The sequence below is a fragment of the Piliocolobus tephrosceles genome, chromosome 13 (genome assembly GCF_002776525.5).
Source record: "Piliocolobus tephrosceles isolate RC106 chromosome 13, ASM277652v3, whole genome shotgun sequence".
NCBI lineage: Eukaryota > Metazoa > Chordata > Mammalia > Primates > Cercopithecidae > Piliocolobus > Piliocolobus tephrosceles.
Window position 1 is genome coordinate 14,313,979 of NC_045446.1, and position 19,001 is coordinate 14,332,979.

At 40.0% G+C, this 19,001-nt stretch overlaps 1 protein-coding gene across 1 annotated transcript; it reads right to left on the reverse strand.

Annotated features, from left to right (window-relative positions):
- Window positions 1–10,120: 10,120 nt before the first annotated feature.
- Window positions 10,121–18,524, reverse strand: LOC111544777 (glycine N-acyltransferase-like protein 1). The gene is made up of 5 exons (XM_023215436.2): window positions 18,447–18,524; window positions 17,930–18,037; window positions 11,298–11,424; window positions 10,841–11,018; window positions 10,121–10,580 (listed from the first exon to the last, which is right to left on the reverse strand). The coding sequence occupies exons 1-5, from the start codon at window positions 18,522–18,524 to the stop codon at window positions 10,163–10,165; spliced, it is 909 nt and encodes a 302-aa protein (XP_023071204.1). The 3' UTR covers window positions 10,121–10,162.
- Between the last annotated feature and the right edge of the window lie 477 nt (window positions 18,525–19,001).

Consider the following 19,001-nt stretch of genomic DNA (forward strand, 5'->3'; position numbering starts at 1 on the left):
GATCACAGGCCACAAACCTGGTGGGAGACCTGGAGAGAGAGAAAGAGAGAGAGAGAGAGAGAGAACTCAGGATATATGAAGAGGGTTTCCCTAAAGTATTCAGCTGTGTACTGATCAGAACAGTGGCTGAGAAAACTTCCCAAGGCCAGGAAAGAACCACCCTAAAACTATTACAGTGTAACTTTCCTCCAACCCTCTCCTTGTACCCCTCTTAGCGATCCCCGTTTCCTCATTTCTAGATTAAGGAGTTTGGCTCTGATCAAACTTTTATTGTTCCTGTGAATTGGTTCCTCTGAGCTTTGTAAAAAGGATTCCAGATCCCACCCTCACAGACTCTGATTCAGTGTGTCGGGGTGTGGCTATGGAATCTGCACTTTTACCTGCCTCACTCCACAACCCCCGCCTCAAATGCGCACCACGCTGTTTAAACAGCTGCCTATGTCACCGCAGCATGACCTCAATGCTTTCCTAAAGCTCCAGAACCTATGAAGGTAACTTGTGCTTGCAGCTGTGCTTGCTTACAGAAGCAAAGGCTGGATGTCAGTAACTACCGGGCTACAAGATGGGAAAGAGCTCAGCAGCCTACCCTAACCTGAATCCTTGCTAATTAGCATACCTAAATCTCTGCCCTGGGGCGGGGGCCGGGGGGGGGGGGGGGAATGCGCCTTGTTAGGCACATGTAGTGCTGTGGTGCAACAGACAGTATGCGACTGTGACACTCAGCTCCTCCTGGAAAGCCCCATCTCTTTCCAGGAATCCTTGTCCTCAGTCTCCACCTAGGAGCCCTTTTTAAAAGACCTTAAAAAGCATCCCCTTACTACACCCCAGGCACTGTGAGCAGGATCTCCTCTACTCCGTTCCTTGATCAGCCAATAAAGTTTCTGCTCTGCTTAACAGAAGCTGGTCTCGTTCTATGGGTGCGAACGGCACCAGGCAGGGAAAGGACCCACCAGGGTCAAATGACCCAGTTGAGATTCAGGAACACCCAGATAATCTCCAAGTATCTTTTCAGGAGTAAAATTCTTGGCCTTTGAAGCTGAGAGGTGGGAAGGGAATTACCACAAACGGGCGGCGGCCCAGCTCCCCATCCAAAACCTCTTTGACTTTGGGCTGAGGTCCATCTGCCTACTGCCCTTGCCAGCGATCGCCATAAGAACTCCAGGTCCGACCCAGGACCAGAAAAACCAAGTACAGCGCCGGCGAGTCTTGAGTATTGATGTTATTACTTTGCTTTTCAGTTTCACATTCATTTAGTATATCTTTTTCCTTTCTTTTAATGCTTGTGTGTTATTTCAGATATGCTTCCTTATGTACTGACTGTGACCCACAAATTCATATGTTGAAGTCCCAACTCCCAATGGATTTGTTAATGGGCCTTTGAGAAGTAATTGGGTTTAGATGATGTCATGAGGGTAGAGACCCTCACGATGCATTTAAGTCCTTCTAAGAAAAGGAAGAGAGTCTGAGCTCTCCTCTGTCTCCACCGTGTGAGGGCACAGAGAGATAGCGGCCATCAACAACAAGAAGAGAAATGAGAATGAAACCTACCTCACCAGAACCTTGTCATATCCCTTCCCAGTTTCCAGAAAAGTGAGAAATCAATTTCTGTTGTGTAAGCCACTCAGTCTAGGAACTTTTGTTATGGCAGCCAGAGCAGATTAATGCATGCTTCTTGGACTTTGTTTTTAACTCAATATGAAAAACATATATTTTAATAAGAAAATTATCCCATTCATTTTTATTGTGTTTACTGATAATTTTGGATTTATTTGTGCCATATTTAAGAACTCCTCCTTCCTCTTTCCTATGCTTTCTTGTTGTTTTTTTAATGCAAGTGCATGATAAGGTTTGGGAATCACTCTCTTAACAGGGCCAGGAGGGGTAGATAAGGGAAATTGGCTTGCATTCAGGGAAGAGGCAGAGGAAGGAAGCTGCCAGCTGGAAGATGCCAGCTGTGCTAAGATGACCTGAGCCCCAGACCCTAGATGAACATCCTCTTCTGGATACAGGACATGCCAGAGGCACCATTTTCAAATTGGCAAATTTTATTTGCTTTGTCATTTTTTGTCATCTGTATTAATTTTGCACCTTGATTGCCAAAATATAGCTGTTTCCCTATTACCCCAAATTCCCGACTTTAGTTTTTATGTAAGAATTTCCCACCCCCAGGGTGGAGCAAGATGGCCGAATAGGAACAGCTCCAGTCTCCAGCTCCCAGTGCGTGATCAACACAGAACACGGGTGATTTCTGCATTTTCAACTGAGGTACTGGGTTCATCTCACTAGGGAGTGCCAGTCAATCGGTGCTGGTCTGCTGCTGCAGCCTGACCAGCGAGAGGTGAAGCAGGGCGAGGCATCGTCTCACCTGGAAAGTGCAAGGGGGAAGGCAATCCCTTTTTCTAGCCAGGGGAACTGAGACACACAACACCTGGAAAATCGGGTAACTCCCACCCCAATACTGCGCTTTACCAAGGGTCTTAGCAAACGGCACACCAGGAGATTATATCCCACACCTGGCCAGGAGGGTCCCCTGCCCGTGGAGCCTCCCTCATTGCTAGCACAGCATCTGCTATCTAACTGCAAGGCAGCAGCGCAGCTGGGGGAGGGGCGCCCACCATTGCTAAGGCTTAAGTAGGTAAGCACAGCAGCTGGGAAGCTCGAACTGGGTGGAGCCTACAGCAGCTCAAGGAGGCCTGCCTGTCTCTGTAGACTCCACCTCTGGGGACAGGGCACAGCTAAACAAACAAACAAAGCAGCAGAAACCTCTGCAGACACAAACGACCCTGACAGCTTTGAAGACAGCAGTGGATCTCCCAACATGGAGGCTGAGATCTGAGAACGGACAGACTGCCTGCTCAAGTGGGTCCCTGACCCCTGAGCAGCCTAATTGGGAGACATCCCCCACTAGGGGCAGACTGACACCCCACACCTCACACGGCAGGGTACACCCCTGAGACAAAGCTTCCAAAGCAAGAATCAGACAGGTACACTCACTATTCAGCAATATTCTATCTTCTGCAGCCTCTACTGCTGATACCCAGGCAAACAGGGTCTGGAGTGGACCTCAAGCAATCTCCAACAGACCTACAGCTGAGGGTCCTGACTGTTAGAAGGAAAACTAACAAACAGGAAGGACACCCACACCGAAACCCCATCAGTACGTCACCATCATCAAAGACCAAAGGCAGATAAAATGACGAAGATGGGAAAAAAGCAGGGCAGAAAAGCTGGAAATTCAAAAAATAAGGGTGCATCTCCCCCTCCAAAGGAATGCAGCTCATCTCCAGCAACAGATCAAAGTTGGATGGAGAATGACTTTGACAAGTTGAGAGAAGAAGGCTTCAGTCCATCAAACTTCGCAGAGCTAAAGGAGGAATTACGTACCCAGCACAAAAAAACTAAAAATCTTGAAAAAAGAATGGAAGAATGGATAACTAGAATAATCAATGCAGAGAAGGCCATAAACGAACTGACAGAGATAAAAAACCATGACATGAGAAATCCGTGACAAATGCACAAGCTTCAGTAACCAACTCGATCAACTGGAAGAAAGAGTATCAGCGATTGAGGATCAAATGAATGAAATGAAGTGAGAAGAGAAGTCTAAAGAAAAAAGAGGAAAAAGAAATGAACAAATCCTTCCAGAAGTATGGGATTATGTGAAAAGACCAAATCTACGTCTGATTGGGGTGCCTGAAAGTGAGGGGGAAAATGGAACCAAGTTGGAAAACACTCTTCAGGATATCATCCAGGAGAATGTCCCCAACCTATTAAGGCAGGCCAACACTCAAATTCAGGAAATACAGAGAATGCCACAAAGATACTCCTCGAGAAGAGCAACTCCAAGACACATAATTGTCAGATTCACCAAAGTTGAAATGACAGAAAAAATGTTAAGGGCAGCCAGAGAGAAAGGTCAGGTTACCCACAAAGGGAAGCCCATCAGACTAACAGCAGATCTCTCGGCAGAAACTCTACAAGCCAGAAGAGAGTGGGGGCCAATATTCAACATTCTTAAAGAAAAGAATTTTCAACCCAGAATTTCATATCCAGCCAAACTAAGTTTCATAAGTGAAGGAGAAATAAAATCCTTTACAGATAAGCAAACGCTTACAGATTTTGTCACCACCAGGCCTGCCCTACAAGAGACCCTGAAGGAAGCACTAAACATGGAAAGGAACAACTGGTACCAGCCATTGCAAAAATATGCCAAAATGTAAAGACCATCAATGCTAGGAAGAAACGGCATCAACTAATGAGCAAAATAACCAGTTAATATAATAGTGACAGGATCAAGTTCACACATAACAATATTAACCTTAAATGTAAATGAACTAAACGGTCCAATTAAAAGACACAGACTGGCAAATTGGATAAAGAGTCAAGACCCATCAGTTTGCTGTATTCAGGAGACCCATCTCACATGCAGAGACACACATAGGCTGAAAATAAAGGGATGGAGGAAGATCTACCAAGCAAATGGAGAACAAAATAAAAGCAGGGGTTGCAATCCTAGTCTCTGATAAAACAGACTTTAAACCGTGAAAGATCAAAAGAGACAAAGAAGGCCATTACATAATGGTAAAGGGGTTAATTCAACAGGAAGAGCTAAGTATCCTAAATATATATGCACCCAATACAGGAGCACTCAGATTCATAAAGCAAGTCCTTAGAGACTTACAAAGAGACTTAGACTCCCATACAATAATAATGGGGGACTGCAACACCCCACTGTCAACATTAGACAGATCAATGAGACAGAAAGTTAACAAGGATATCCAGGAATTGAACTCAGCTCTGCACCAAGCGGACCTAACAGACATCTACAGAACTCTCCACCACAAATCAACAGAATATACATTCTTCTCAGCACCACATTGCACTTATTCCAAAATTGACTACAAAATTGGAAGTAAAACACTCCTCAGCAAATGTACAAGAACAGAAATTATAACAAACTGTCTCTCAGACCACAGTGCAATCAAACTAGAATTCAGGACTAAGAAACTCAGTCAAAACCGCTCAATTACATGGAAACTGAACAACCTGCTCCTGAATGACTACTGGGTACATAATGAAATTAAGGCAGAAATAAACATGTTCTTTGAAACCAATGAGAACAAAGATACAACATACCAGAATCTCTGGGACATATTTAAAGCAGTGTGTAGAGGAAAATTTATAGCACTAAATGCCCACAAGAGAAAGCTGGAAAGATCTAAAACTGACACTCTAATATCACAATTAAAAGAACTAGAGAAGCAAGAGCAAACACATTCAAAAGCTAGCAGAAGGCAAGAAATAACTAAGATCAGAGCAGAACTGAAGGAGATAGAGACACAAAAAACCCTCCAAAAAAATCAATGAATCCAGGAGCTGGTTTTTTGAAAAGATCAACAAAATTGATAGACCGCTAGCAAGACTAATAAAGAGGAAAAGAAAGAAGAATCAAATAGATGCTATAAAAAATGATAAAGGGGATATCACCACCGACCCCACAGAAATACAAACTACCATCAGAGAATACTATAAACACCTCTACACAAATAAACTAGAAAATCTAGAAGAAATGGATAATTTCCTGGACACTTACACTCTCCCAAGACTAAACCAGGAAGAAGTTGAATCCCTGAATAGATCAATAGCAGGCTCCGAAATTGAGGCAATAATTAATAGCCTACCAACCAAAAAAAGTCCAGGACCAGATGGATTCACAGCTGAATTCTACCAGAGGTATAAGGAGGAGCTGGTACTATTCCTTCTGAAACTATTCCAATCAATAGAAAAAGAGGAAATCCTCCCTAACTCATTTTATGAGGCCAACATCATCCTGATACCAAAGCCTGGCAGAGACAAAACAAAAAAAGAGAATTTTAGACCAATATCCCTGATGAACATCGATGCAAAAATCCTCAATAAAATACTGGCAAACCAAATCCAGCAGCATATCAAAAAGCTTATCCACCATGATCAAGTGGGCTTCATCCCTAGAATGCAAGGCTGTTCAACATACGCAAATCAATAAACATAATCCAGCATATTAACAGAACCAAAGACAAAAGCCACATGATTATCTCAATAGATGCAGAAAAGGCCTGTGACAAAATTCAACAGCCCTTCATGCTAAAAACTCTCAATAAATTTGGTATTGATGGAACGTATCTCAAAATAATAAGAGCTATTTATGACAAACCCACAGCCAATATCATACTGAATGGGCAAAAACTGGAAGCATTCCTGTTGAAAACTGGCACAAGACAGGCATGCCCTCTCTCACCACTCCTATTCAACATAGTGTTGGAAGTTCTGGCTAGGGCAATCAGGCAAGAGAAAGAATTAAGGGTATTCAGTTAGGAAAAGAAGAAGTCAAATTGTCCCTGTTTGCAGATGACATGATTGTATATTCAGAAAACCTCATCATCTCAGCCCAAAATCTCCTTAAGCTGATAAGCAACTTCAGCAAAGTCTCAGGATACAAAATTAATGTGCAAAAATCACAAGCATTCTTATACACCAGTAACAGACAAACAGAGAGCCAAATCATGAATGAACTTCCATTCACAATTGCTTCAAAGAGAATAAAATACCTAGGAATCCAACTTACAAGGGATGTAAAGGACCTCTTCAAGGAGTACTACAAACCACTGCTCAGTGAAATCAAAGAGGACACAAACAAATGGAAGAACTTACCATGCTCATGGATAGGAAGAATCAATATCATGAAAATGGCCATACTGCCCAAGGTAATTTACAGATTCAATGCCATCCCCATCAAGCTACCAATGACTTTCTTCACAGAATTGGAAAAAACTACTTTAAAGTTCATATGGAACCAAAAAGAGCCCGCATTGCCAAGACAATCCTAAGTCAAAAGAACAAAGCTGGAGGCATCACGCTACCTGACTTCAAACTATACTACAAGGCTACAGTAACCAAAACAGCATGGTACTGGTACCAAAATAGAGATATAGACCAAAGGAACAGAACAGAGCCCTCAGAAATAATACCACACATCTACAACCATCTGATCTTTCACAAACCTGACAAAAACAAGAAATGGGGAAAGGATTCCCAATTTAATAAATGGTGCTTCTGCACAGCAAAAGAAACTACCATCAGAGTGAACAGGCAACCTACAGAATGGGAGAACATTTTTGCAATCTACTCATCTGACAAAGGGCTAATATCCAGAACCTACAAAGAACTCAAACAAATTTACCAGAAAAAAACAAACAACCTCATCAAAAAGTGGGCAAAGGATATGAGCAGACCTTTCTCAAAAGAAGACATGTATACAGCCAACAGACACATGAAAAGATGCTCCTCATCACTGGCCATCAGAGAAATGCAAATCAAAACCATAATGAGATACCATCTCACAACAGTTAGAATGGTTAAAAAGTCAGGAATCATTAAAAAGTCAGGAAACAACAGGTCCTGGAGAGGATGTGGAGAAATAGGATCGCTTTTACACTGTTGGTGGGAGTGTAAACTAGTTCAACCATTATGGAAAACAGTATGGCGATTCCTCAAGGATCTAGAACTAGAAGTACCATATGACCCAGCCATCCCATTACTGGGTATATACCCAAAGGATTATAAATCATGCTGCTATAAAGACACATGCACATGTATGTTCATTGTGGCACTATTCACAATAGCAAAGACTTGGAATCAACCCAAATGTCCATCAGTGACAGACTGGATTAAGAAAATGTGGCACATATACACCATGGAATACTATGCAGCCATAAAAAAGGATGAGTTCGTGTCCTTTGTAGGGACATGGATGCAGTTGGAAACCATCATTCTTAGCAAACTATCGCAAGAACAGAAAACCAAACACCGCATGTTCTCACTCATAGTTGGGAACTGAACAATGAGATCACTTGGACTTGGGAACGGGAGCATCACACACCGGGGCCTATTATGGGGAGGGGGGGAGGGGGGAGGGATTGCATTGGGAGTTATACCTGATGTAAATGATGAGTTGATGGGTGCTGACAAGTTAATGGCTGCAGCACACCAACATGGCACAAGTATACATATGTAACAAACCTGCACGTTATGCACATTTACCTTAGAACTTAAAGTATAAAAAAAAAAAAAAAAAAAAAAAGAATTCTTCACCCTTTGAAATCCCAAATGACATGTTTCCTCTTTCTGAGACCATGCTTTCATTTCAGTCAATGTAACAAATCAGCCTGGTCTTAGGTGTTTGGAAATCTGATTGGATTGATTCATACTAAGCTCTAACAGATTTACCACAGCCTTCTGAGATGAATTGGAGTTTTTGAAAAGCTCCATGACCTACACAATTCTTTAGGTGCTGGAATTGCACACTTTAAAATTGCATTAAGTATAAACATTCAATTTTGTGGAGGTTTATTTTTTACGGAGAGGTGAGGATAGGTGTTGGTTAATACCGGTAGACTTTACCCCCAAAGCCAATTCTATTAAGATTTATTTCCTTTTTAAAATCTAGACTATCAGAAACAACAAAAATGCCTTTTTTGTATGTGCTGTAGTTTCAATGTTCACAATAATCCAAGTTCCAATGGCAGGGTGGCAGAGCAGAATGAAAGAGGCCACGTTATGTTTGTGAAGTGTATATTTTTTAAGATCAGGGATTGAGAAACTGTAATATAAGTGTTCAATTAGAAAGTTCTTAAGATAGTACATGGCACGTGTCCTTTGCATCATCTGGATTTTCTGCATTTTTTTTGTCTGACTCACTCCTACTCATTCTCCAGTCCTCACCTTAGTGGTCACTTCTCCCCGGAATGCCCCCGATCCCTTAAGATAGCAGTGGTGCAAACACCAAAATCTGAACTTATAAAGAGCCTCACAGGCAACACCTTGTCCTGTGCCATGCTTCACTAATGTAGAGGAAGTGAGAAAGAGTAGGAGAAAGGAGGCAAAACAAATGCCATTTCCATTGCAGAGGCCTCAAAGCCAGTCCACTTGATTCTCTGGATTTCCTTTTCTGCATAACAGTGATGAAAGGTAGTGTAGAAAAGCCATTTGTCTGAGGCTTCACTATGATACCTTGCTAGTCACTAAACTAAGAGCTGGATTCCATTCTTTAGTGTAGCCATTGCCTCATAAATCCATACATAGCAGTGGTATTTATTTCCAATAAAGTGTCCATATAGATTAGGTATATTCTATTGACAATTTTATTAAAGTCCTTCATTTATCTTCCAGATAGCAGATTCTTTTCTTTTTTTTAAGATGGAATCTGCAGCCGGGCGCGGTGGCTCACGCCTGTAATCCCTGCACTTTGGGAGGCCGAGGCGGGCGGATCACGAGGTCAGGAGATCCAGACAATCCTGGCTAACACGGTGAAACCCCGTCTCTACTAAAAATACAAAAAATTAGCCGGGTGAGATGGCGGGTGCCTGTAGTCCCTGGCTACTGGGGAGGCTGAGGCAGGAGAATGGCGTGAACCCGGGAGGCGGAGCTTGCAGTGAGCCGAGATGGTGCCACTGCACTCCAGCCTGGGCGACACAGTGAGACTCTGCCTCAGAAAAAAAAAAAAGATGGAATCTCCCTCTGTCACCCAGGCTGGAGTGCAGTGGTGCAATCTTGGCTCGGCTCACTGCAACCTCCACCTCCTGAGTTCAAGTGATTCTTCTGCTTCAGCCTCCCAAATAGCTGGGACTACAGGCACGCACCTCCACACTTAGCTAATTTTTGTGTTCTAAATAGAGACGAGGTTTCACCATATTGGCCAGGCTGGTCTCGAGCTCCCGACCTCCTGATCTGCCCACCTCAATCTCCCAAAGTGCTGGGATTACAGGCGTGAACCACTATGTTCAGCCCCCAGATAGCAGATTCTACCAACCAAGTTTCATGAAGAGTTCTGATTCCTAGAGGTAAGAACTGAGGCTGGCTTTCTAGTTACATGTTTACTGGTAACCCTGTCCTTCCCTACAACACTTAAGCTTATTTAAAGACTATACCCTCCCCTGCCTCCTCCCTGGATTTTAAGTTCCTTAAGATCATGGCTGTATCTTTTAACATCAAGTCTCCATGTGAGAAGAGTTCCTGGCATATCACAAATGCCATATAAACATTTGTATGTGAAGAAAGCTATTCTGTGGTGTCTGCTTTAATATTAAGAGATGGCTTGCCAAGGATTGCTAAGCAGATTAATTATCTAAAATGGAACTAGATTCTGTGGATAGCAGGTCCATTGGTGCCACCCACAGGAAACCTCAAAGCCACCATACTGCCCCATAACCCTGCGGTACTTTTCATTTACGTCCAGTTTAGAGAAGTAATATGGAATATTCTTCTGAAGCAGATATTTCCTGAATCTCAACGTCAGCTGCACCATGATGCCTCTACTTCGGTATTTTTCCATGCTGTAGGCCATTCCTGCTTCACTAGAAGGGTCCATGGTTAACCATGAGATTGGGGCCCCCTCTGGGCCCAGCATACAGGCTGTTGGCAGGGCTGCTATGCAGCGGTTGATGTAACGCAGGCTCCTCTCATTCTTTCCTAGATTCCAGTTGTCATTTACCAGCCCAGAATGAGAGACATCCAGCTGGGCATACTTCAAATTGAGAGTTTCGCTGTAGAAAACAAACAAACAAAAAGGCAACAACTTTTATCCTAACTCCTGTAATTTCTGGGTGCCGTCCCAATCTAGAGATCCAGGCACTCTTCTTGTTTAAAGACCCACCAGTGCAAAGTTGCGTATTTTGACCACTGACAACCTTTATTCATCTCAAGAAATGAATTCATCCTCTCTTCATTCCAAAACTGATTTATGTGCATTACAAAAAATGTGCAAGGAATAGCAATTATAAATGATCAGCACATGTTTTTGTACCTCTCAAATTCATCAGCTGGTTGGCCTGTCTCAGCCCAGCTTCCAAGCTTGCTTTTATTGGAGGCATGGAGATTCAGGAAATCTTCCATAATGAAGAGGCCTGCTCTTGAATACTCTACCTTCACTGACTTTGACAATGCAGCCGCTCTTATCCCCTCATCTAAACTTTCTTGAAGACCTGGGAAGGAAGCCAAGAAAGCAATCTTGTCAGACATGGAGTTCTCTACTTACACTGCTCCCAGCTGATTAATACCTCAGTGCTTAGTCGCTCTCCGACTTGAGTTTACACCACAACCTGCTGGAGTCCTTGTCACACCACAGATTGCTCCACCTCTCCCAGCTCCCAGAGTTTCTATGAATTTACATTTCTAATGAGCTCTCAGGTGATGCTAATGCTGTTAGTTGAAGACTCAATTTGAGAAGCACTGCTGCTTGACCATTTCTTCAGACCCATTACCTTGGATTCGGAGTCTCTGTTTCCAGTTGATGATCTCACAATTTTTCAAAACTTCTTGTGATTTTTGAGGCTCTTTGGAGAATATACGATATACATTTGTGTATGAATCCATGTCGTCTGTCATCTCCTGTATAGGATGGTGAAAGATCAGATCATTCCCTTGAACTTTTTCTTCACCTCTCACTGATTGAAATTATCAGAGAAATGAAAATTCAAAAGATAATTTTAACAGCAGCCCACGCTGGCTTCAGTTGGGCACATGGATAATAAAAGCTAGGCCTATAAGCTACTGCTGACCTCTTGCCTGTGTAACGAGAGTTTGTTAAATATTTCACTGACAGGTACTGGTTATAAACCAGTTTATCAGATACAGAACAAAGACAGGATGAAATCAGTCACCCTGCACCAGGCCTTAAGATATCTCACCTTTCTCCCTACCCACTCAACTGTACACTTAACCTAATTTTATATATAGCATCACTGATCACCCAGCAGAATCAAAAGATTGCAACAGTTGCTTCTCTCCCTGCTTCTCTCACCTCCTATGACACACGTATCCCCCTGTTATATATGCTGTGCACCCCATAACCTCCAGTGGGACATATTCTGGATTGTATTGAGTCTGTGCTTCTAGGTTTAAGTCCTTAGCCTTGGCTCAAAATAAATTTAACTGTGATTTCTCTAAGTTTTAGTGCCTACTGTTTCATTAGACACCTAGAATCTACAGTGTCCTAGAATCTATAGCGTCCAGGGCTTGGACAAGATACTTTAGTGAATATAAACATTAAGAAGACATTGCCTTTTCCCAAGCCTACAGGATATCAGCCTATTCGAAGAGTGACACTGTCTTTACAGGCAGAAGCCCACAAAACAGAATGAAGTAACTGAATTTTTGGTAGGACTTTGGGTAATTTATGTATTGTTAGACTCATGGGTTTAAAAGAAAGAGACTCATGATCCCATTCTGGCAAGCCACAAACTTCATGGAAAGATGAGTTTCTGTTTCTCAGGGGAAATATAAACAATAAGTATGAGGGTTTTAGCAGTGAATGTATTAATATTATGTTGGAAATTGGATTGTTAAAGAGTAAAAGAGAAAATAGTGTAACTAATTTAAAGAAACCTTCAAGAATTTGAGGGTGTTTTTATAAATGCAAGTTCCTGAATATGGCCAAAACCAAATCCTCAGTAAATTTAGAAGAGCAGATATTTTTAAAAACCTGATTTAAAAGAATGACCAGAAATAGCCAAGTAAATATTTAAGGAATTATAAAAAGAAGATCAAAGTAAACTAGAAAAAGCAAATGAAACTATTTATAAAAATGAAAGCTGTAAATAACGAAATGGAGAACAAGACAGTGCAAAGGACATATAAAGCCAAAAGTTTGTTTTTAGATGGCAAAGAGAGGAGAGAGTGAGGGACAAACTTCAGATAAGGCATTATAAGAAAATAGAAGAGAAAGAGGAAAAAGCAAAAATAAAACAATAAGCAGAGTATGAGAGATGAAAAGGGAAACAGAGAAAAATACAAAAAAAAATAGAAGTATGACAAATGAGAAAGGAAATAGTGGAAAAAAAAAAAAAAGAATTGTGACAGAAGATTATATACAACTCCAAGGCAACATATTTACTGATAAAAGAAATGGATGTTATCAGTCGAAAATAAACTACCAAAATTGTTCAAAAAAATAAAAATCCTCAACAAACTAATAGAACATATCAGAAATTAAATTAAACATCTGCCATTTAAAAAGTGGACATGAATTATGGCCTCCAGCTCCATCCATGTTGCTACAAAGGACATGATTTTATTTTTTTCTATTGCTGTATCGTATTCCATAGGAATATATGTACCAAGTTTTTTCTATCTAATCTACTATTGATGGGAACCTGGATTGATTCCATTTCTTTCCTACCGTGAACAGCACAGGAATGAGCATACAGATGCATGTGCCATTTTGGTAGAATGATTCATTTTCTTTTGGCTGTTTACTTAGTAATAGCATTGCTGGGTTGAATGGTAACTCTGTTTTAAGTTCTCTAAGAGATTTCCAGGCTACTTTCCACAGTGCCACGATCCTTAGCAAATAAATGCTGGAACAGAAAACCCAATATCGCATGTTCTCACTCACAGCTGGGAGCTAAGCATTGACCATACATGGACATAAATGTAAGAACAATAGACACTGTGGACTACTAGAGGGTGGAGGGAAAGGGGCTGGTTTAGAGAACTACTTATTGGGCATTATGCTCACTCCCAGGGTGATGGGATCTGTCCTTACTTCAAGACTCAGCATCATGCAATATTCCAATGTAAGAAATCTGCACATGTACCCCGTGTATCTAAAAGGAATGTTGAAATAAAAAATAAAGCGTAGCCAAAATCAGATTATTTTATATTTAAATTCGACAGAAGCCAAAAACAAACACATAATTTTAATAATAGACTTTGGTAACAGAAGAAAAATCCTAATGCCAAATCTAGTAAAAAAAAATAACAAAAAGAGAGTTATTGACCATATTCCCTTATAAATACAAATACAAAAATTCTTATAAAATATTCAGTAGTATATCAAAAGAATGTGAACATGAACAGTTTGTTTTAGAAAGGCCAGAATGGCTTTGCTCGAAAGATCTTTTAGTGTAATAAATTAAAGGAGGGAAAATTACATGAGTATATAAATTGCCAAAAAAAAAAAAAAAGACAAAAATGAAATACCATAAAATTTACCCTCCATTCTAAATATAAGTTCTATGAAAACAGGAAGAACAGGAAAATGCTCTAAACCTGTAAAGACAGAATCAAGTGTATTTCCAAATGTAAGTTCTTACAGTTATTTCATTAAAATGAGGAATGAGACAAGGATAGAACTATTATTATTGTTAGTTGGTATTATTTTCTTAGTTGTACATTATGCAATAAGGCAAGGAACTAAAAGCCAAAGTAATTTGGCAAGGAAGCAGCAAATTACTTTGTTTGTAGATTACAGTATTCCACATTTAGAAAATCCTAGAGACTTTGGCAAAAAAACAAAAACAAATAAAAGCCCACACACAAAAAGCAGGATTTTAAAGAATACTGTGACATATTTGGAAATCAAGAATCCAAATAAAAAGCAATAACAAAATAAGAATGCTCAGGAATAGAAAAGGAAAAATAACTTAATAATATTAACAAATAGTATAAAATACCTAAGGGTAAACTTAATGGAAAATTACATAGTTTACCATAAGGAAAACAATAAAATTTTACAAGATGGCATAGAGCAAAAACTGAAAAAGTGAGAAAAAGATCATATTTCTAGATGAAAAAATTTAGTAGCCAAAAATATTAATCCAAAATCGTCTAAGAAAGCTCCTCCAATACCAATCACAATTGCAATAGTTAGTAGGGGTAGTTGGTGGAGATCTAGAAAAATTAGTTCATATAGCTCTTAAGTTTATCAGAAAGTAAGAAAGAGATTGGCGAAGGATTATTTGCTTTACTAGATATTAAAACTTACCACAAAAACAATGAAATAGCATGAGAAAAGACTAGAAACAAATACAGAATTTGATACAAAAATATATAAACATGCTATATGACAAAATAGACATTTATATTTCAGTAATGGAATGACTCATTTAATAAATAGTACTAATGTAATTAGCTGGCCATAAGGAAGAAAAATATAAAAGAATGTTAATTTATGCTATTCAAAAATATATTCCAAATAGAATGAAGTTTGAAATGTCAAAAATAAAAATTAACTCAATGTAAGACAAAATAAGAAAATACTTGTATGCTCTTGGAGTAGGAAAAATCTTTCTAATTATTAATAGAAAAACAAGAAAACCTCAGAAGTCATAGTGAAAAAAATAATATGCTTGATTATATGAAAATTAAAAATTTCTTTATGTCAAAATCTCCATCAATCAAATAGAAAATAATTATAACATGGGCAACAAATTTGTAGCATAAACCTTGTGTTAGTATTACTAGTATCCAAAACACTTACAGAATTTTAAGAATGACCAAATCCCCAGTGTAAAAATGGTCAAGCAATGTAAACACTTAAGAAGTAACCCCAAATGACTGATAAACATAGGAAAATATAATATGTTCAATATCACCAATCAGGGAAATGTAAATTAAATCTACAACAAGATGCCATTTTTCGCCCATTAGTTTGGCATAAATTAAAAGAAGAATAACATTCAGTGATGGCGAAAAATGTGGGAAACAATTCTTCCACACACTGCTAATGGAAATAAAACTGTGGAATCCTTTGGGAAGGTAATCTGGCAGGATAACTCTGAGTTGGAGATATCCCTTTTGGAAATCAATTGTACTGAGGAAAGTTACCAGGATGTAAAGACATGTATACGAGGATGTTTACTGAAGCATTTTTTGTAGTGACAAAGAAGTATGAACAATTTGAATCCAACAGCAAGAGAAAGACTGACTAAATTGAATTGCATTGACTCTATGGAATGCAACAGCTATAAAACAAATATGTTATTTGTTTCACCCAAAGAGATTTCCATATGTCAAAGGCAAATTAAAAAGTGATGACAGAAGAGATCATCAGTGAATATCCCTTTGTGTTAACATGGGCAAGGACACTAATTACCCCAAGGGGTAGGAAAAGAGGAGAGGAGGGAAGGGGAGGTGAGAGGTTATTAACTTCTTAAAATCATGTCGTATTTTTACACTTGTATAATCAACATATATTATCTTTGTGATTAAAAACCTGCAAAGAAAAAATTACTTTTTCTAGATAAATTCTCCTGCATATCACCTTAAAACGGTCTTATTAAAAATTGGATTGACTTTCAATACTGAGAGAAACGTCATACGTAATGGAATTAGACTAAGTTACTGTATTTCCAAGTAAATTGCAGCATATTTCCTTCTTTCTACTTTTTTAGTCATATATGTGTGGTGTGGAACATTTATATTTTAATATTTTTGTTTATTGACTCACTTTATAAAAACTAGCCCTGTTCAAAGTAGCGCATATATGAAATTATGGTTTGATGCTATAGTTATGTTGCTAAAATACGTATAATAACTACTAAGTTACTGAAGTAAAAAGAACTATTTGACCTCCTACATTTATTTAGCCTATCACACTTTGAAGACATTGGGCCATGGATTAAACAAACTAAGCATTATTCTTTGATTCCAAATTGTCAGGAAGCCAGGAGATCAAAAGAACATTCCTAGGGAAGGTGTTAGGCTCAGCCTGGTTCCCACTCCTTTACCACTTTGTTCCTCAATGTAGGATTACTTTGTCACTTTCTGCATCCCAATCCCGACCCAGCTTGTAAACTAGTCTAGACCTGGGGTGGCTTACTATTATTTGGAGGCTCAGTATCTATACTCACATGAAGCTGGGCTGACCATGAGACTTCAGTTTACTAACCAGACATGCAGAAAACAGATATAAAAAGAGGAAGTCTTTAGGGCAAAAAAACCAGACCTAGGTTTATATTACTATTTCAGCTTAACTGTTTATTCCTTGTGTGTCCTCAGCCAATAATGGCTAATTATGGTAAATACTATCTACAGTTTTGTGCTATGTACTAAGTCTTTGATGTACAGTATCTCATTTAAACCTTGTGTAATCCTCTGAAGAAAGTCCTCTTATTTTTTCCCATTCTAATAGATGATGAAACTCAGAGAAGGGCCTATGGTTACATAGCTAGTAGAACTGGCAGAGTCCACTGAACTTGAATTCAGATTGGGCAATGCATATATGCATTTAGTATCCAGCAGCTACATGACTTAATATTTATCATTGTCATTTCCTTATATCTACATTGGAGATATTAATGCTCACTTCGTAAAATCGTTCTGATGATGACACTCAACAACAAGAGAAGTGTTTCGACATAGTTGACACACAGAAATTATGAGTCCCGGAGTCCCTTCCCTGATTCCTGAGATGCAACTTGTTTTTTTCTTTTTGTTCTTTTCAGACAAGGTCTCACTCTGTTGCCCAGGCTGGAGTACAGTAGTGTGATCTTGGCTCATTGCAGCCTTGACGTTCTGGGGTTCAAGTCATCCACCTCAGCTTCCTGAGTAGATTGGAGTATAAGCATGCACCAACATACCCTGCCAATTTTGTTTATTTTTTGTAGTGAGGAGGTGTCACTATGTTGCACAGGCTGGCCTCAAACTCCTGGCCTGAAGGGATCCTCCTTCCTTGGCCTCCCAAAATGCTGGGGATTACAGGTAGAAGACACCATGCCTGGCCCTGAGAGGTAATTTTTACCGGTAGACTTCTGCTTTGGTTTCTGTTTCTAAGTCACTGTTCTGATATGTCGGACACCCAACTTACCCTGTAAATTGGCCCCGTTCAGGCCCTGCAGGTGACCCCTGCAACCTCAAAGGGTACTTAATCTGCCAGTGTCAGCCTTGTTTTTCCCTCCCCTTGCCCTTCCACCCCCTTTCCCAGATGTGTCTTATGCTTAACTGGAAGGGAGGGAACACGTGGCACTCGTGCAAGGTGCCAAGTACTGAAGAAGTGTTTTAAAATACTCACATTCCCTTTCACTCTATAAAAGCAGCCCTGATGTCTCAACTAGTCAGTTCCTCAGACCCTCTGGACCTGCCTGGCTCCACCAGTTCCTGTCTGTGTGCCTACCTGTTTTTGAGGCCGGATAATAACCATCTGATATTCAGGACAGGAGTCCACCAACACCTCCATGTTGAAGGGGTTCCCGTGACTGATGTGATACACAGAGCCGTACACCTGAAGGAGGGAAGGAGAGAACTAGGAGAATTTGAGATCCCCAGAGATGAGGATCTGGATGTGAAGAGAAAGAGAAAAATGGAAGTCAAGAGACAGTACTGAGACCAAGTCAGTGATGGTGAGATGAGCAGCATCTCCAGGACCATGTTGATGGACGTGAAATCACCAGCAAGCAGGCAGAACTCACAAGTAGGTGTCCTTGTGATACCAAAAAGCTACTGTGCACTAGCTGGGCACTTGGCAATGCTCTTAGCATTAATATTGTATGAATTTATTTAGAGTCTACAACAACTTTAAGAAGTAGGTGCTAATATTATTCCCATTTCACTGATGCAAAGACCAAAGGTAAAGGCACAGAAAGGTAAAGAAACATCCACAAAACCATGTGCCTCTCCCACTGTTCCCTCACCTTCAGGGATTCGGGGATGCTCCTGGCTAAGGATTTGTATAGGGTCAGCAGCTTCTGGGAGTTATTCAGTAGGATCATTTTGTGGGATGCTTCAGTCCTTGAGCCCTTCAAGAAGAAACTCTGAAAAGATAAGAAGTGAAGGAAAAATGTTAAGGGACCAAATGAATTTAAAATGCACTGTATACATCTCCACTTAAGTAACACTCATGATGTAGGTACTCTTAGTATCATCTTCATTCTGAATATACCAAAGCTCAGAGAGACTAAGTAAATTTCTCAAGTTCTTACAGAGATAAATGCCAAAGTCAAATTTTAAAACCACATATGAATGGTTCCAAAACCCATGCCCTTTCTCCCTGGTGGAAGGAATTAAAGGTGAAGATTAAGAGTTATGTGAGGTTCTCAAATGCCTGTAGCAGAACACTCACCCACCAATGTATAACTTTTTTCTCTGTATTTTGGTCATCAGATGCCTGAGAAGTCTTCTTTCATCTGGAATAGAAAATGTCAGCCCTCTGAGAACAGTCGTGATTGGAAAACTTAGAGCAGGAGATG

What these genes read in the sequence shown, in the direction of transcription:
- LOC111544777 (XM_023215436.2), bottom strand. Translation starts at nt 18,524, where the DNA reads ATGATCCTACTGAATAACTCCCAGAAGCTGCTGACCCTATACAAATCC. An exon ending in TTATCCGGCCTCAAAAACAG is followed by an intron (nt 11,425 to 17,929) that starts GTAGGCACACAG and finishes CATCCTATACAG; the next exon opens with GAGATGACAGACGACATGGA. An exon ending in CCAGCTGATGAATTTGAGAG is followed by an intron (nt 10,581 to 10,840) that starts GTACAAAAACAT and finishes TGTTTTCTACAG; the next exon opens with CGAAACTCTCAATTTGAAGT.